Source organism: Cryptomeria japonica, chromosome 3 (genome assembly GCF_030272615.1).
Source record: "Cryptomeria japonica chromosome 3, Sugi_1.0, whole genome shotgun sequence".
In the NCBI taxonomy this organism is placed as follows: domain Eukaryota; kingdom Viridiplantae; phylum Streptophyta; class Pinopsida; order Cupressales; family Cupressaceae; genus Cryptomeria; species Cryptomeria japonica.
In genome coordinates, this window is record NC_081407.1 from 316480682 (window position 1) to 316500527 (window position 19846).

Genomic DNA, 19846 nt, shown 5'->3' on the forward strand with positions numbered 1-19846 from the left:
GCTGAAGTATTCACTCAATACTGTCATCACCTTGGAAGGTTACTCTAATTCAGATTGGGTAGGAAGTGTCACAGTCAGGAAGAGCACTTCAGGCATTTTGTTTCAGTTTGGGATCCACAGTGATCTCTTGGGTCTGTAGAAAACAGTCCTCAGTTGCATTGAGTACTACTGAAGCTGGGTATATTGCAGCAAGTGTTGCCAATAGAGAAGCAACATGGCTTCATAACCTTCTTGCTGATTTGTTTGGACAACCTTGGGAACCCACAATCATTCATTATGACAATCAGAGTTGTATGAAGATGTCTGTCAATCCAGTGTTTCATGATAGGTCAAAGCATATGGAGACTCATTCAAGATATGGTACAAAGAGGTGCCATACAGTTGAAATACATCAACACGGATGAACAGGTCTCTTGCTAGAGTGAAGTTTGAATATTTTAGAGATACTCTTGGTGTTGTGGAAAACACAGCTTTAGTTGAGAGGGAGTATCAACCCTAGTGATACATTTAGTTGTATCTTCCACCCTCTCCGAGCAATGCAAGGTGGTGTTGTATTCTTCTCTAAAGAGAAGATTGAGGTGAAAATCCTCTTCCACCCTCTGTGGGCAATGCAAGGTGGAGCCATCCTCTGCAGGCAATGCAAGATAGTAGTTATCCTTCTCAAGGAGAAGGTTGAAAGATCTTTTCCACCCTCTGCGGGCAATGCAAGGTGGATCCATCCTCTGTTGGAAATGCAAGATGGATATCATGGAAGAAGTCCATGATGTGTATTTATATATTTGTATGTATACTCACTTTTTGCAGGTGTGCATAGTAAGATTTTGGATCCATCCTCTGCAGGGAATGCAAGATGGATAGCAAGGAAGAAGTCCATGATGTATTTTTTTGATTCAGGTACGCTTGATGAATATCATAGATGTGGATTACATGATGCATATCATTTCATGATGTAGAACGTCATTTGGTTTTCATGGGAGCAGCCATGATGTCACTTGCTTATTTGGAAGTATCCTCCCTAACTAAGAGGGAGTGTTGTCATGTAGCTAGGTCGGATCCCTAGCGAGGGCCGACCTAGTCTTGGAATTGCTAATTGGCCTTTTAGCCTTAGCAATTCTCAATAAAATGTGCAGCTTATATGTTTAATACAAAGGTATTGGTCTGGCCCTAAATAAGTAACTTGTAATTAAATAGGACTGACCCTATTCTTGGTGTCAAATCAGTAAGGCCGACTTGAGGTCTTTTAGGTAGCCTTACCTCATATATATTCAATTATCTTGTAGTTTGTCATATACAATGAACATATGCAATTCGTAGTAAGTGAACTTGTGCTTGGGGGTGACAATAAGACCTTATCATCTATGCTTGGGAAGGCAACAATTTGAGGTTTGCCTATTGTGAACAAGCACAGCCCGGAAAGTCAACAGGGACTTTTCAATCACACTCAAATCTCAGCTAGTCAAGATTGCAATAAGGCAAACCCCAGCCTATGCCATGATAGGATTATCACAGTCATGACAAGGTATAAAGTCGGTCACAAGTCTTGCGACAGTGATATTATAAAAAGACAGAGATAACAGCCCATGCTATGAAATAAGTAAGTGCAACAATATATATAGGCAACCATAAGCACAAAAGAGTTATGAGAACAAATCATAAGAATATTCATAACCCTAAGCAATGACAGTCCCTCAACAAGTTCATGACCAGCTCACTGAAAGACCAATACAAGAGGTCTATAATAAATTGGATGTTGGAGACACCAAATGATATACTCAAGGTAGAGAGTAAGCATGCACAGCCAAGTGGTGGTATTGGTATTTTTCAAGGGTCACTGTTAAGGATATCTTCATGCAGTCAAAAGGGCAGTTTCTTTAAGACATAAAATTTCAAGACAAGATCCAGGCACCGAAGGGGGCATTTTATAAAAAACATTTGATAGTGGATGTCAGAAATTCAAGTCTAGTTACAAATTGGTGAAAAAGCAATGAGCAGCATTCCAATTTTTTTGAAAACAAAGAGCTTTTACCAGTCACATATATCTAAGGGAAGATCTGAGATATTAAGAGGCTTACAAAGACAAGTTTGCAAGATTTAAAGAGCAGTAATGTCAGCTACAGCTATCCAAAATCAGAGAAAACTATTAAGACACTCTTTAGACCGTAAATAGATCCAACAGTGAAATAAACAGTCCATTCATTGCATTGAAAAAAAGCTAAATACTGTTTTAAACGAGAATGGTTGCCTTGCTGAGGACTTCAATGAGTAGTAGAGGGGTTTGAATAATTTTATTCATGCTGAAGACACAGGAAGTGACGTTTTTTTTGCATTCATATAGCAATTGTTTGGGTTCTCTAAGGATGCTGCATACAACTGGTTTTGATTATATAAATGAAGTGTTTGTGGAACCCATGACAAATAAATCTACAACTTCCAAGCGACCACGAAAGATTTCTTTATTAGGTCATAGATTAGGTTGTTGGCAAAGAAAATAAAGACAAAATATCGAAGCTAGATGGACTGTAAGGGAAAATCGAAATGAAATGTCGCAAAATATTCACCTGAAAGTATTTATTGTTTTCCAGAATTCGAGGAAAGAGAAAAGCAAGGAGAGAAAAACCTGTGGCGGCAAATAATGGCAGTCTTATGTCAAATAATGCCTTCCATAAAACCCTCGAGCCAAAGAAGACCCTTGGTGGCGTCCAACAGCAAGAGAACCCAGTAAAATCACGCCCAGTTTTCACTAATGGCGAAAGGATCTGCGGAATATACGCCCTTCATCCTTCCAAAGCCACGCCCAACACACAACAACAAAACCCAAATTTCCTCTAGTTGGTGCTCATACAAACCCTTAGGAATGTGAAGTGCAGCATGGCGACCAGGGAAGAATCACTCCCAGCTCAAAGGAGACCATAAAATCGACCATGGTGGCACAAATGGAGGCTCAAAAACGACAAAGTTGCGGATTATCGCCTACAGGAAAACCCTTGGCGGCACCTTCCAGCAAAAATGAAAATGGACAATGCAAAATGAGGAAGAAATGAAGACTTTAGGGTTTTCTTTTCCCTATATCCTCATCGTGGCCTTAAGGCATTTTTGCCTTTAGTTTGTTTTTATTTCTTTTTCAAAAGCCACGTGAAAGCCTAAGGTCATGTTTTAGTTTCCCTTTGTTAAAAAAAAATTTATTAAGTGATTCATAAATCTCACTTAAAAATATATTTTTTTTCCAATGTAAATATTTATTAAGTGATATTTATGAATCACTTAATAAATTTTTTCTTTCATGAGGACATTAGAGCATAAGTCAATTAATCAAAAATATAATATATATTAATTAAAGTGTTTTTTAAATTTAATATTTAATTAAATATTTATTTTATTTCATCTTTATATTTAAAAATCAAAATAATAATAAATGAAATAATAAAGTATTTTGTTAAAGTGATATAAGTCACTTTATTAAATTGTTTTTATTATTATTTCATTTATTACCATTTTTGCCTTTAAACATGAACATGAAATAAAACAAATATTCAATTAAATATAAAATTTCAAAAATCACTTTATGAGATGATATTTTGGGGACATTTATGGTGCTTTTAAGAGCTTTTATGGTTGCAACATGGGTTGGCTTGACTTTTGGCCCAGGTTTTCCCCTTTCAGACCTGTTTCAGGTCTTTCAAAAGTGGTTTTTTTGGTTTTGTTCGCCCAAGAGGAGGTGGATTATTGTATTCATTATCTGCTTTTTGGAAAGCATATATACTGCAGGACTTCATTTTTTAGGGGTTCTTACCTTTTGTTTCTTGCAGACTGTAATTTTTTGAGTTCTCTCTACAGAAAGGAAGGAGTGTGTAACTCGTTTTCAGAGAGCTTGATAACATTGTAACACCTTTTGGACAATAATACAATATTTTGCCTCCTCAGATTTCCTTGTTTTTGTGTGCATAGTGCTAATGCAATTTCAAGTGATGTCTTTTATCCTTGTGATTGTGTCGTTGTTAGCACCTTTATGCAGGAGTTTTTTTCTAATTAGTTGCAGGTCATAGGTTGTGCCAGTTGTAAGAGTAACATCAGTTTGTGAGAAAACATCTTTTCTCCTCTGAGATTATTATTTTTACAGCCTTCTTATGAAGTGTTGATGCAGAGGTTATGAATTTTCTGAGTTGTGTAAGGTTTCTTTTATTATTGGTTATTTTGTGTGTTAATCAGTTTGTCTAGTTTTTCAGGTATTCTTTTTGGTGTATCACCTAAGGGTTAGATTTTAGTTTCATATGTCCTCCTTCTCACTCTTTTCTCTAAAGAAATTGTTAGTTTAGGTGAAGATTTTGAAAAGAACCAGCTTACACTGGAGGTCCACTTTAGTTTTAGGTTACCCACAACCTTGAAGTGTTCTCATGTTTCAATAGGCAGCTAAAGTTCACAGTTTTAGCAAGGGTGCAAGCCTCATTGATAACAATTTTTGGCATGTCCGGTGGGACTGAGAGTGTATTTTTCAGTCTTTATCAGAAGTTCTATGTTGTTGTTCTGGTGTGTGTAGCAGTAATTTTCAGTCTTTTAGAGACATCTTTACAACATACTTGGCGACTCTGAGCTCTGGTGTAGTAAAACCAGTATATTTTGCGTATGAGAAGAATACAAACCAGAAGTAATTCCTCAGCCTTTGAATATTTGCAGTTATCCCCATCTAGGAGAAGAGGGATAATAGCTGAGAAACACAAGGAAAATTGTGTTTATTCTTGGAGAGCCAAGTCTACTCCCCCTATTGTTGGGACTCATACTATGTTACCTAGAATCCCAGTAATCATGATTCCAGCAGACAGAAATCAGCCATTTGTGGCGTTTAGTCAAGACAACCCACTTAATTTAACTCAACATAATCCAATTCTTGTTGCTGCTTTGAAGAGTTTCCAATATTTTAATGGTGAAGATCAGACTACTCCAGCAGAGCATATAAAAGATGTGGCAAATCTATGTTTCGTCCACCATGTGATAGAGGAAAATGTGGCAATCAGACTGTTAGCAGCTTCTCTCAAAGGGAAGGCTTTGCAGTGGTTCAGAAGCCTAGCAGTTAACTCCATTGACACTTGGGATCGTTTGGGGGAAGAGCTGTGCAAATTCTTTGAGGACAAATCAGACCATTTGTAATAATGGAGCAACTGTCTACAATAAAGAAAGCTCCTCATGAAGTCATGTCAAATTTTAGCCACCGTTTTCAAAAGACTTGGGATAGAATCCCACAAACGGTAAGACCTACTACTGACCACGCTTTCTTGTATTATTTAAGAGCTTTGAATAGTGATATCTCAGGGATGGTGCAATCAATGAGAGACACTTCTTTACCCCAGGCCTATGCTATAGCTATTAGAGCTGAGAACAGCCTTATACAGGCTGGTAAAATTGCCCCAAGACTTGCTCTACCAATTTTTCCTACTATTCAACCACCGATAGCAATGCAAATACCTCATTTAGCTATTATCCCAGCTGTACCATCATTACCAGCACCAAGTTCTCAGTCTGTTAGACAAGAGAACAACTTTCCAACACAGTCCAATGATTTACAAGAAATTAAAGGACTGTTGCAGACATTTGGCAGCGAGATTGTGAATCTGAAAAGGCAGCAAAACCAAAATTATAGGCCAAATACAACCCCTTATCAGGCCCCTTTCCAGCCAAACAGGCCCCAATACCAGCAAAATCCTCAAGGCCAAAGACCATTCATGAATCAAAGGTCATTTCAACCTTATAATCCAAATGTTGCGAGTACCTCGAAAGAGTTGGTTCCTACGCAAAACAATTTGTTGCATGAACCTGAATGGTGTTTTCCATGCAATCTACCTCACAGCCAGGCCACCTGTTCTAATGGTCTCATCAACCAAGCTCTTATGGTACAAAGTGCATCTATTGTTCAACAAAATTCAGTGGATGATACAACAAAACAGAATACATCCCTACACTTGGATATGCAAGGAGAAGTGTCCCTTCTTAACTTTCTGAGGGAAGAATTTTGTGGAATGAACAACCCACAAGCACCAAATCAATTACATAATGTTGTTGTGACGTACACGAGGTCAAAAAGGAGAGTTGTAGATGATGGACAACAAGAAAATAGTGATGTTTCTCAGTAGAAGCACATTCCAAACGCCCACCAAGGGGCTGCTAGTTCATCTAATGGACAAAAATCCCATTTTTAGCAGCAAATTAATCTACTGAAAGTACAAAACAGCTAAAAGATTCATCGCAGTCGACGCATGTAAAAGAAAAAGGAGGTGTTGTTCAAAAAATTCAAAACAAAGTAAGTGTACCTGCCTTTAATATCATTGATCATATGAAAAAGGCTAACGTTACTTTGTCCATGTGGGATTCATTGGCTATCCCTGGTCAAAAGAGTCTCCTACAATCAGCCTTGTCAGATGTCAGTTTGGCACATGAGCCCACCAATGAACAATCTAGAGTGATGCTTACCAATGTTTCGAAAACAGATATTGAACAGTCGGGAAAAGAAGTCAAGCCACCTCCTTTTTATGTTTCTCTAATCATTGGTAAGCACCTAGTCCATAATTGCATGATAGACTCAGGGGCTAGAAGCTCCATAATTCGCAAACAAATAGCTGACAAGCTAGGAGTGGAATATGAACCTCTTGAACAGGGAGTAGTTCGGTTAGATGGTACAGTCAGTGACATAAAAAATCTGAGTTTGACATTACATGCATGCCCAGGTTTTGTCATTCCGCAAGAGGTTTATGTCATTGACTTACCTCCCTAATTTGTTATATGTCTGTCACGGGATTTCACTGCTAAGATCGGTGGGTATTTATCTTCAGATTGGTCCCACATGTTTTTCAGGACCAGGTATGGCACTAAGGTCACTATTTAAGTCAGAGGCTATAGAAAATGACCATATAGAACCTTATGTACCCCCCGCCATAAATGCTAACTTGTTTATTCTTGACAAAGAAGAGTGTCCTATGGCAAAAGAATTGGATACACAAGTGGATGGTATTCCTGACATGATATTGGACGAGTGGGCAACTGAAAACAATCAAGATTTAATAAACAAACAGCTGCAGGAGCTTGGTTTTGGTGTTTACTTGATGCACGAACTTGATACCTTGCTTCCCAACTTGGTGAAAGTTGAGGTCTAGCAATCAGATCAGCTTGATAATGAAGTTTGGAGGTTATTTTTTGATGGTTCTAGGAGTTCAAATGGCTCAGGAGGAGGTTGCATGCTTATATCTCCTCAAGGGGAAAAATATTATTCTTCTTTCAGGTTTTCATTCAGCTGTACTAACAATACATCAGAGTATGAATCGCTGGTTCATGGCCTATTATGGGCAAGGAAACGGAAAATCAGATGTCTCCAAGTGTTTGGAGATAGTGAACTCATTGTGAATCAGGTACGAGGCCTTCATGTCACAAAAAATGATGCTTTGAAATGCTATAAACATAGAGTATGGGAGCTGATAGAAGAATTTTTTGCTTTCAATTTGTTGTCTATTCTGAGGAGTAGGAATAAGAATGCTGATAGACTTGCTGCCATAGGAGCACAATATGATATCCCGGATAACATGAGTAGTGACAGCAAGCAGCAGTATGTGAAGGTTGTTGTTAGACCTTCTATCCCAGATAATAATGTTTTTTGGCAAGTCTTTGAGAATGACCAACAGATTGTAAACTTTATAAGGGAAGAGGCTGAGTTTTCATGCAGAAATCAGGACAGATTCCAACAACAATACGAAGATCGGGTCATACAGCTGAAAAGTAATAAGTTACCCAAGGGATTGGTCACCTTGGAATCCATCTTCAATTCTGACGACCAAGTCAGGAAAGAAAGGTCCAGCATTCAGATTGATTGAGACCACTATGAGGAGGTTGAGATTTCAAAAGGTAAGCTTCTTAAACTCGGCAAATTTCATATCAAAAGAAAAGAGGAAGCTTTTATATCCCTCTGTCAAGAATTTAATGATATATTTGCTTGCCAATATTCTAATTTGAAGGGATTTGACCCTAAGCTTCCACAACACACAATAGAACTCGAGCCTAATTCCAAACCAGTAAGACAAAAACAAAGACCATTAAATCCCAAATTAGGGCCCCTGATGAAAAAGGAATTAGACAAGCTGATTGAGAGTGCTATAGTTTTTCCCATCAAGCATACTTCATGGGTTTCAAACTTAGTTCCCGTAAGAAAGAAAAATGGTGAAATCAGGATCTATGTAGATTTTAGAGACCTTAATCGAGCCTCACTGAAAGACCATTATCCTCTACCTTCTATGGAGCAGATTCTGCAGGTGGTTTCAAATTCTGAAATGTTTTCTCTACTGGATGGTTTTTCTGGTTATAACCAAATTTTAGTCAAAGAAGAGGATCAATATAAGACAACCTTTACTACCAAATGGGGTACTATGGCCTATAAGAAGATGTCTTTTGGGTTATCCAATGTAGGGGCAACCTTCCGGCGAGCCATGGATATGGTGTTTCAAGGTTTGATGTATAAAATAGTACTGGTTTATTTAGATGATATCACAGTTTTCTCAAAGGAAGCAAAGGATCATTTAAGTCATTTAAGGCTAATCTTTGAGAGGTGCAGGGAATTTGGGGTGTCACTTAATCCCAAAAAGTGTGTGTTTGTTGTCCATGAGGGCAGATTACTTGGCTACGTGGTCTCCAAACATGGCATTACTATTGATTCTGAGAGAATAAGTGTCATTCTAGCCCTTCCCTTACCAGCACACAAGAAGGGTCTGCAAAGTTTCATAGGAAGGATTAATTTTGTCAGGAGATTTATCCCTGATATTGCAGATTTGTTGAATCTTCTAACTGTTATGTTGAAGAAGAATATGTCTTATGGCTAGACCAAGGAGGGCAAGAGAAGTTTTGAGCTGATTAAAGAAGCATTGGTTGCTTCTCCTACACCTCTGAATCCTGATTTTTCTAAGGATTTCACTTTGTATGCTTATGGTAATGTTGATTCTATTTCAGCTATGTCGGTACAACAAAACGATGAAGGCTCAGAACAACCTTTAGCTTTCTTCAGTCAAGCATTGAAGGATTATGAGCTAAGGTACACTTTTGTGGAAAAGCATGTACTTGTTGTTATCAGGAGTTTGAAGAAGTTCAAACACATGTTGTCTAACAATAGCGTTAATCTAATGGTTGCTCATCCGAGCGTAAAAGAGTTTCTGTTGAGCAAGAATCTCAATGACAAGAGGGCTGGCTAGGTAACCAAGGTAATGGAATATGACGTCAAGATTCAAGTTACCAAGCTGGTTAGAGACAAAGGTTTGTGCGAACAGCTTGCTGATGGCGTTTCTAGCACACCAAAGCATGAACAAGAAGTTGTTCTAACACTACAAGATGACGAGCAGGCAGAGGTTTTAGTTCCTACTGCTGATTGGGTGTAGGAAATGACACATTTTCTGCGAACTGGTGAGTGTCCTAAGCTCCTAGATAGAGCTAAAAGAAGGTATTTCAAATTGCAGTCCATACCTTATGCGCTTCTTAATGATGTCTTGTTCCGTAAAGATTTTAATGGTATATTGCTAAGGTGTATCAGGCCTAACCAAGTAGACAAAGTGCTGCATGATTTTCATGAGGGATCAGCTAGAGGCCATTTTTCACCAAGAGCAATAGCTCTTAAGGTGATGAAGGGTGGCTATTATTGGCCCACATTATTTAGAGATGCGTATGTATGGGTTAGAAAGTGCAAAGAATGTGCCCTGTTTGCTGGCAAAGAGGGATTGACAGCTTTACCTTTGCAGCCAATCCAGGTGGAACAACCCTTTATGAAGTGGGGTTTGGACTTTATTGGGGTGATAAACCCTTCATCCAGTGTTGGCCATAAGTGGATACTTACAACCACTGACTATTTCACCAAATGGATTGAAGCAGTGGCACTCAAGGAGGCAAATGAAACTGTTGTTCTAAATTTTTATGAAGATTTGGTTGCCAGATTTGGGGTTCCTGAGTCCATCATTTCAGACAATGGCCTCACTTTTCTTGGTCTTAAAATATCTGATTGGGTTGTCAAGACAGGGATCTACCTAAATACATCCTCCAACTACTATCCGCAAGGCAATGGTCAGGCAGAATCAACCAATCAAAATTTTATCAAGATCATAAAGAAGACCATGGAAGGTAACCAAAGGATCTGACATACTCAATTGAAATCAGCCTTATGGGCTGATAGGATCACTCCAAAAAGGTCCACGGGATAGTCACCTTTTATGCTGGTGTAAGGTAGGGAAGCAAGGCTTCCTATCTCATTTGAGCTTCCAGCACTTGACTTGGCCAATTAGCTGGATACTCTGAAGGAAGGCCCTTTAACGGTGAGATTAGCTCAGTTGTTTGAGCTAGAAGAAACTAGGAAGGATGCTATGAGCAAGATAGAGCAACATCAGGCTTAGATGAAGAGATCTTTTGACAAAAGAGCATCGCCAAGAAATTTCTAGGAAGGAGACATAGTGCTGAAATGGGACACTCTCAAAAGCAAGCTTGGAAAGCATTCCAAGTTCGATGCATTTTGGAGCGGGTCTTTCATCATTTCTGAATGTAAACAGCACAACGTTTTCCAACTCTCCAAGCTGAATGACAATATGGAGCCAATCCCAGTCAATGGGATTCACCTCAAGCATTGCTTTTGAGGTATGATCAACAACATGTATATACTGGAGTAGGTTTTGGTGCTAAATAAGTGTTGTTGCACAATAGTTTAGTTGATGTTTTGTTTTCCCTAAGCGCTTTGTGCGTAGTTAGTTGTTTCTGTTTTTTTGCGGTGGTAAACTGTTGTAAGGTGCTATGGTTATGTAAAGTAGGCACCCATCATATGAAAGAGTGAATCAAGGAATCACTATCACACATCATGCATGTCTACATCACAAAACATTAACACTCTCAACAGTTTTCTAGGTGTTTTGTTTTTCAAGAGGTTCTTCGTTGTTGTCGTGTCCTAATCGATCAAATACACATGTAGAATTCATGACAGTAAGGTGTCACTGCCATAAACCACACACCTATACTCAATAGGTTAGGACAGATTTGGAAAGGAAAGTTTTAATAAGTGTTGTGAATGTGTTTTTCAGTTTTCAATAGTTTTCAGTGACTCTGTGCCCAACGAATAGTCTAAGGCAGCTAGTCAAGATGTATAGTAGGCAAACTTATAGCAGATGTTGCCAAAAATGTTACCTATTAAGCTATGCTTGTTTTTGCAAAATGGAAACAAAGTACATATTACTCCTACTATATTGCATTCCAACTACACTAAGGAAGAATGAACTAAAGATTACATTTCAATACTTCTAATTCGTAACAACAAAAGAGAGAGACATCTCATCTTAAAAAAGAAGTATTTTTATTGATATTCAAGCATGCGTCCCACACAAAGAGCCGTGAGACTAGCTACATGCATCAGGTGCAAGAAGGAAATACATAGGCATGTATACATGAGTACAAAATAAAAGAAAGCATGTTGAGAGTGGAACTAGTTATTGCCTGAATGATTGGTATGGTTGGAGTAGCCTTGATGTTGTCTTTGTCTTGCTACTTCGTCCTTATCTGCATCTGCTTTCCTTCTGGTATCTGCAAAAGAGTTAAATATACAATGAGTTAGAACATTTTGTTCTAAGCAATGGCTTATTACATTCCTAACATGTATACATGTATATATAGTCCCTACATGCATCGGGTGCATATAGTCAGCATCACGAAAGATCTCAGAAAAAGCAAATATCAAATTAGAAGAAATCAAATGCATCTTATTTCTAACTTGTTTGCTTCGTGTGTAGGAATAGGAAAAGATAGCTTGTTGGTCGTAAACTTCACAAATGAGTGGGGGTAAATGAGGCTCCCACAAAGGTTGAGCCCAGCTCATATGAAAGCAACAATAATGTCTCATACAATCAAATTATATTAGAAACTGATGGCAGATGAAGAGCAGCAAATACAAGTATGCAATCACACGATCAACCGATAAGCATAATGATAGCTTTCCTCACTCAAAAGATGTATGCAAGGATGTATTCATGCTAGAGTAATCTCCATTATACAGTAAATGAGTAGGTTGCTATTATTTTCAAAGCAAAGGTAGTAGCAGTAATCATGTATGAAAAGTGAGGTTCAACACAAACCTTACAATGAAGATGTAGTCACAATAACATGTAGAATGCAGTCATAGGTGCAGTTTTGAAGCATTAAGGTGGCATCTTCATTCAAAGGTGTGTTGGGACTTTTCCATCACACTCAAATCTCAGCTAGTCAAGATTGCAATAAGGCAAACCCCAGCCTATGCCATGATAGGATTATCACAGTCATGACAAGGTATACAGTCAATCACAGGTCTCGCGACAGTGATATTATAAAAAGACAGAGCTAGCAGCCCATGCTATGAAATAAGCAAGTGTAGCAATATATATAGGCAGCCATAAGCACAAAAGAGTTATGACAGCGAATCATAAGAATATCCATAACCCAAAGCAATGACAGTCCCTCAACAAGTTCATGACCAACTCACTGAAAGACCAATACAAGAGGTCTATAATAAATTGGATGTTGGAGACACCAAATGATATACTCAAGGTAGAGAGTAAGCATGCACAGCCAAGTGGTGGTATTGGTATTTTTCAAGGGTCACTGTTAAGGATATCTTCATGCAGTCAAAAGGGCAATATCTTCAAAAACATAAAATTTTAAGACAAGATCCAGGCACCGAAGGGGGCATTTTATAAAAAACATTTGACAGTAGTTGTCAAAAATTCAAGTCTAGTTACAGATTGGTGAAAAAGCAATGAGCAACATTCCAATTTTTTTTGAAAACAAAGAGCTTTTACCAATCACATACATCTAAGGGAAGATCTGAGATATTAAGAGGCTTACAAAGACAAGTTTGCAAGATTTAAAGAGCAGTAATGTCAGCTACAGCTATCCAAAATCAGAGAAAAGTATTAAGACACTCTTTAGACCGCAAATAGATCCAACATTCAAATAAACAATCCATTCATTGCATTGAAAAAAAGCTAAATACTATTTTAAATGAGAACGGTTGCCTTGCTGAAGACTTCAGTGAGTAGCAGAGGGGTTTGAATAATTTTATTCATGCTGAAGACACATGAAGTGACGTTTTTTTTGCATTCATGTAGCAGTTGTTCAGGTTCTCTAAGGATGATGCATACAACTGGTTTTGATTATATAAATGAAGTGTTTGTGGAACCCATGACAAATAAATCTACAACTTCCAAGCGACCACGAAAGATTTCTTTATTAGGTCATAGATTATGTTGCTGACAAAGAAAATAAAGACAGAATATCGAAGTTAGATGGACTGGAAGGGAAAATCGAAATGAAATGTCGTAAAATATTCACCTGAAAGTATTTATTGTTTTCCAGAATTCGAGGAAAGAGAAAAGCAAGGAGAGAAAAATTTGTGGCAGCAAATAATGGCAATCTTATGTCAAATAATGCCTTCCATAAAACCCTCGAGCCAAAGAAGACCCTTGGTGGCGTCCAACAACAAGAGAACCCAGTAAAATCACGTCTAGTTTTCACTAATGGCGAAAGGATCTGCAAAAAATACGCCCTTCATCCTTCCAAAGCCACGCCCAACACACAACAACGGAACCCAAATTTCCTCCAGTTGGTGCTCATACAAACCCTCAAGAATGTGAAGTGCAGCATGGCGGCCAGGGAAGAATCACTCCCAGCTCAAAGGAGACCAGAAAATCGACCATGGTGGCACAAATGGAGGCTCAAAAACGACAAAGCTATGGATTATCGCCTACAGAAAAACCCTTGGCGGCACCTTCCAGCGAAGATGAAAATGGACAATGCAAAATGAGGAAGAAATGAAGACTTTAAAGTTTTCTTTTCCCTATATCCTCATTGTGGCCTTAAGGCATTTTTGCCTTTAGTTTGTTTTTATTTTTTTTTCAAAAGCCACATGAAAGCCTAAGGTCATGTTTTAGTTTCCCTTTGTTAAAAAAAAATTATTAAGTGATTCATAAATTTCACTTAATAATATTTTTTTTTCCAATGTAAATATTTATTAAGTGATATTTATGAATCACTTAATAATTTTTTTCTTTCATGAGGACATTAGAGCATAAGTCATTTAATAAAAAATATAATATATATTAATTAAAGTATTTTTGAAATTTAATATTTAATTAAATATTTATTTTATTTCATCTTTATATTTAAAAATCAAAATAATAATAAATGAAATAATAAAGTATTTTGTTAAAGTGATATAAGTCACTTTATTAAATTGTTTTTATTATTATTTTATTTATTACCATTTTTGCATTTAAACATGAACATGAAATAAAACAAATATTCGATTAAATATTAAATTTCAAAAATCACTTTATGAGATGTATTTTTTATTTTTATTTGATAAGGTCAACAAGGAGATATTTTTTGCATTAATGAAGGCTTGCAAGCCTCTTAGTGATATTTTGGGGCCATTTATGGTGCCTTTAAGAGCTTTTATTTTTGCAACATGGATTGGCTTGACTTTTGGCCCAGGTTTTCCCCTTTCAGACCTGTTTCAGATCTTTCAAATGTGGGTTTTTTGGTTTTGCTCGCCCAAGAGGAGGTGGATTATTGTATTCATTATCTGCTTTTTCAGGGTTTCTTACCTTTTGCTTTTTGCAGACTGTAATTTTTTGAATTCTCTTTGCAGAAAGGAAGGAGTTTGTAACTTGTTTTCAGAGAGTTTGACAACATTGTAACACCTTTTGGACAGTAATACAATATTTTGCCTCCTCGGATTTCCTTGTTTTTGTGTGCTTAGTGTTAATGCAATTTCAAGTGATGTCTTTTATCCTTGTGATTAGTGTTGATGCAAAGGTTATGAATTTTCTAAGTTGTGTCAGGTTTCTTTTATTACTGGTTATTTTGTGTGTTAATCAGTTTGTCTAGTTTTTTAGGTATTCTTTTTGGTGTATCACCTTAAGGTTAAATTTTAGTTTCATATGTCCTCCTCACTCTTTTCTTTGAAGAAATTGTTAGTTTAGGTGAAGATTTCGAAAAGAACCAACTTACTCTGGAGGTCCACTTCAGTTTTAGGTTACCCACAACTTTGAAGTGTTCCCATGTTTCAATAGGCCGCTGAAATTCACAGCTTTAAGAAGGGGGCAGACCTCATTGATAACACGTTTAGCATGTTTTGATATGTATAGAGAATGTTGCTCAATTAAAGTTTATAAAAAATAGTACAAAATTTGATGTCCAAAGTAAGACCTAAGTTTCATTCGAGAGAAACAATCCTGCTTAATTGTTGGCAAAGTGAACAATATATCTAGGAAGTAAATATTCAGGATTGTGAAGAACATAGACATCAGCGGAGCCTCCTTTGTTGTAATGAATTCCTTCCTGGCCAACCAGAGCAAGCGATAGAAGCATCATCCCCGAGCCCCTGCTATAATCCACTGATATGTCAGGATCTAGTGCTGTGTAAACACCTGTCCCATATACAGCTCCATTTCTCACACTGACACCTTTGCCCCCTATCTTGAATCCTTCTTGTACAATTTTTTCAATAGCACTTTTATCTGTACCATGGAATACAAACATCTCCAGCACTTTGCTGTTATTTTTCATCAGCTCTTGCTTTGCGGTGTCGTAACTCTCTTGTAGAATTTTATTGAAGATGAGCTCTACCTTCCTAACCTGAATGAATTCCAAATCATAACATATACTCAGATAGGTGAAGTGATAAAAAATCCTGCCGGGCAGATGAATGCAATAAATAGTTACCAGAGAAAAAGAAAACAAGGAGTCCATTAGATAAGATAATAGCACAGCGTAGTTGTGGAAATCCTTAAAATGATAATTTCATTACATTAGTTTGAAGAAGCATCACGAACATCCATTTTATGATAAAACTTGCCTTTTGGTTACGTCTGCTAGACATTCTATAGAATTGAGACTCAGCTTGTCGGAAATGATACTCTCCAGGACTGTCGCCGTTAAAAGTTAGGGATGGTTCGTATGCAATCCGAGTTATGTTATTCTGGAAATTATGTGCTTGCAGAGCCTGTGGGTCATGCTGATTTTTATAGTGCACAATATATCGAGGGATTGCCTGATGAGGATTATATATCACATATTCATCGTAAAGTGTGCCTCCTGTGCCCTTGCCACCTCTCTTTGAAAACAAAGAATCATATCCCTTCCTTCTGATTTGATCTCTATCCATCTCTGGATGATCTTCTTGTACTCTGAAAATTTTTCATTGCATCGATCACATTCTCTCTCATGAGTCATTCTATTGCATGAAAACTGCAAATTCCCCTAGAAAAAGACATGCCCTAGATAGTAACAAGTTTCTTTTTATGGTAATATATGGAGTTTGATGACACAAGAAACTTACGTCCATGTATGGCCAAGAAGAACTTCACACAGTAAGAGTTTGTTACTACCCTTTGTATACATATTTTGTGCACTTTTTGTTGAGTCGGTAGCAAAATAACATCCCTGTAAACACATAATTACAACTTTGGACGCTCAATAACAACAAAAGCAAATTACTCATTTGAAATAATAAAGAATTCGTAAATTCCCCAGGTTTTGAATACTATGTGTACTTACTCGTCCAAACATATTCCTTCTATTTGCTTCTGGCAACCGAAATCCGTTCTGTGTTATACCTTCGACACCAGCATTATCCGTCCCATGAAATAGTAGCTGCGATGACCCTGTTGGTTCGAAGAGATCCTGTTGAGCTCTTAGGAAATTAATTTGTACTTTTGGGTTAAAAACTTTTTGAATCCTTGTTACAACAAGTACAACATCATGCCCTGGTTGAGTGAACTTTTCTGTGCGGTCCATGACCTGCATGTTCAATACAAATATTAATATGCAATCAGGAAGATCCAAAAGTTTGGCAATTTGTTTTCCATTCATACTTGGATGTTGAAATGATTCATTTAGATGGATGTTCATTTGATATAATTTAGTTACTGATTGCATATTTGCTAAAACAGGTTTTAGTGACGTGTGATGTAAATTTTGGCAAGTCCTCAAATGGTGATTCATGGAATAAAGTATGAATGAAAGGATATGCATGCTTCAGAGGATACGTGTAAGGCTGCAACTCCATGGTAGTAACAAAAACGAACAAAGGATAAGAATAATGCTCGCATACACCGTCCAGCAGTAAACTAACAATATATTAGTTCATTCCAGCAGAAAGTTGAGGTCGGGTTAGTGGGGCTGCTGATACAGATTGTGAGTATAAAACTTCAACTTTTTAAGGAAATAAGATATATTTTTTTTTGTTTTTGCTTTCTGAAGTGGAGCAAATTGATTTTGGGACACATCGTTGAATAATCTTTACTATATTCAATGGTTTTTTCACAAATTTTAATTCATGAATGACAGATTATTCCAATATCAACAACTGTACGTGGCTGATCCAATAGCATGCATAGAAGATTAGCACAATATCAACAACAAAATATAGCAGATTTGACAGAACAGATCTTCATATAGCAATCAAATAGATGAAACATGCAGATATTAGATTTGAAATAGATAAATAGCAGATGAGAAGTGCTTACGTATAGAATGAAAGAAAAGGCATTTAAAGAGTTGATATCCAAAATGCTTTGGGTTGACAGAGCAACATATAAGAAGGCTACTGGTAAAAGCCCTCCCTTTCGAATTGGTGGTATGGTGCTGGGCCAAGTTACTAATCAGCTTTGAGTTACCAGTGTACCAATTGCTGCAGCAGATTGATGGGGAAGAGACAAGTGTCATTTCCCAAAGAATATATGAATTGACAGAATTGGAAGAGATAAGGGTGCCCACGAGAAACTTGCTGTGGCAGCAGAAAAGGAAATATCTTTCTGATAAGAAAGCTATCAAGAATGAGTTTCAGATTGGGGATCTTGTCTTCATTTGGAATTCCAGATTAGAAGACCGGCAAACATGGAAAATTTTGATGCCCTATAGTTTGGCCCTTATCAAATTGCTGAAGGATGCGGTCAAGGAATGTTTTACCTCAGGAGTCTTGATGGAGACCTCATGGAGCTGCTAGTTCATGTTCAGCATCTCAAGCATTACTTCTCCTAAGGGGTTTTAGGATTCTTGGTAATATAAGTTGTTTTGGCTGTTTTTCTGTGTTGTCTTGTTGCATATATTATTGTCTTTGTGCAGTCATGACCCTTGTTTGTCATGATAAAGTGTGGATTAGTCCCGGTCTTCTTTGTGTTTGTTTTGGTCTACTACCAGAGATTTGGATTCTCACTATGCTTGCAAGGAACACATGTCCCCATACAGAGCCAATGGTAGCACCCCATTTTGATGTCTCACTTTTGCCTTGTTCTCCTCCAAGGTTTGCATTTTGTTTTTGTTGGCCCATTGTTGAGAACCAGGCTAATATAGTCTTTAGATGACCCTTTGTGTTTAAATGTCCCCTTCTCTCTTGTGCTATCTTCAGCCCTTTTATTTAAGTCATTTGTCCAAGTACAAAAAATCGAAAATTAGCTAAGTTTTATGTTTTATCAACATTTTAGGGATGTTTTGAAACCTTTTTTAGGGCCTGACAAGGTTCTCGCAACCTTGTTGGAGTCCAATGTGCTTTTCGAATTTATTGAAGTTTGGAGATGGGGCACCACTTGTAAGCATTTCTTAACGTTTTAAAAATTGTCATCTTTGACAAGTTTAAATATTGCGGTATTGGTCCATTTGTCCAAGTCTAGGGCCCTTCATATTAAGGCTCAGTTAGAAAAGGAAACATTATGAAAGTGTCGATGAAATGTAAAGCCTGCATGTATCATCTTGGCACAAGAGAATAAACATGGCAGAATTGACACACTATTCCAATCGCACCATTGGTGGGGAAATGTCATGTCCCCTTTTTCCGAAAATAGAAACTTACTAAAAATAGTAAGTTCCCACTGGAATACTATTCAATTTGAGCTTTGGCTTGCAGTTCTTCAGTGGTTGATAAATCAGTGGACGAGGAGACTGTAGAACAAGAGTTTGAAAGTTTCCAAGTGATCTAAGGATAGGAATTAGAGGATTACCAGGTGTTCTAAGGATGGGAGTCAAGGAATACCATAGTATAATCTCATTCAGAGATTATCATTCTGCAAAATGATTCCAGTTTTCATAGTTTTCTCGAACACTTTGTAAGGGTTTGATAATAGTTTTGTCACGATAGGTGTGGGTTTGTATTTCAGTTTGTTGTAGTGTTTGACAACAACATGGTGGTTGTACATTTATATTATTTCACATTTAAAATTGATATTTCATCATTTGATTAAGAATTTGTGTGTTGAGTGAAGTTTCATGAAAATCAGTGATGTTCAGCAGTGCCCGCCATAAGTATATTTTGTCTCCAGATTTGAAATAAAGTTGCAGAAGTGTTTTGGCAGCCTTAAGGCCGTAGCTTGCTGCTATTTATGAGTATTTTCAATGTATTATTTCAATAAGAACAATGGCGTGAAGTTTTTTATCTTGATAGTTGTTGATGCTTCAGTGTGGGTATTGGCTTCAGTTTTGGTCTCTATTTTGTGTCAAGTTGCAGCAGATATATATTGCTGTTATGAAATGTATTTAACAACAAAAATGTTGTAAAATCCACGTCAAAATCTGTTGTAAACATTTTATATCAGTTGCACAAAATTTTAGGTTCAGTTTGGTGTGATTCGGTATACATTTTCATTCACTTGATTTATGTGTTTAATATTTATTGCAAATCTCATTTAAAGGTCCCAAAGGATTTTCGAATCTGATCAATTTTAGTATTAGGGACATTACAGGAAAGATTGTAGTTATCAATTGGTGAGCCCAATAAATAAAGAGAAAAGGTAATGCATGAAAGCTCTTCTATGGGATTGGTGTCAATCTT

General features: G+C 37.2%; 1 protein-coding gene across 1 annotated transcript in view; it reads right to left on the reverse strand.

Moving 5' to 3' along the window:
• Positions 1–15160: 15160 nt before the first annotated feature.
• The window catches only part of LOC131036014 (uncharacterized), an 81803-nt gene continuing 77117 nt past the window's right edge, over positions 15161–19846 (reverse strand). The window contains exons 8-11 of the mRNA XM_057967806.2: positions 16579–16821; positions 16361–16464; positions 15878–16208; positions 15161–15657 (exon numbers count right to left, since the gene is read on the reverse strand). Of these exons, the coding sequence (XP_057823789.2) occupies positions 15259–15657; positions 15878–16208; positions 16361–16464; positions 16579–16821 (1077 nt within the window). The 3' untranslated portion in view covers positions 15161–15258. The remainder of the gene's footprint in view (positions 15658–15877; positions 16209–16360; positions 16465–16578; positions 16822–19846) is intronic.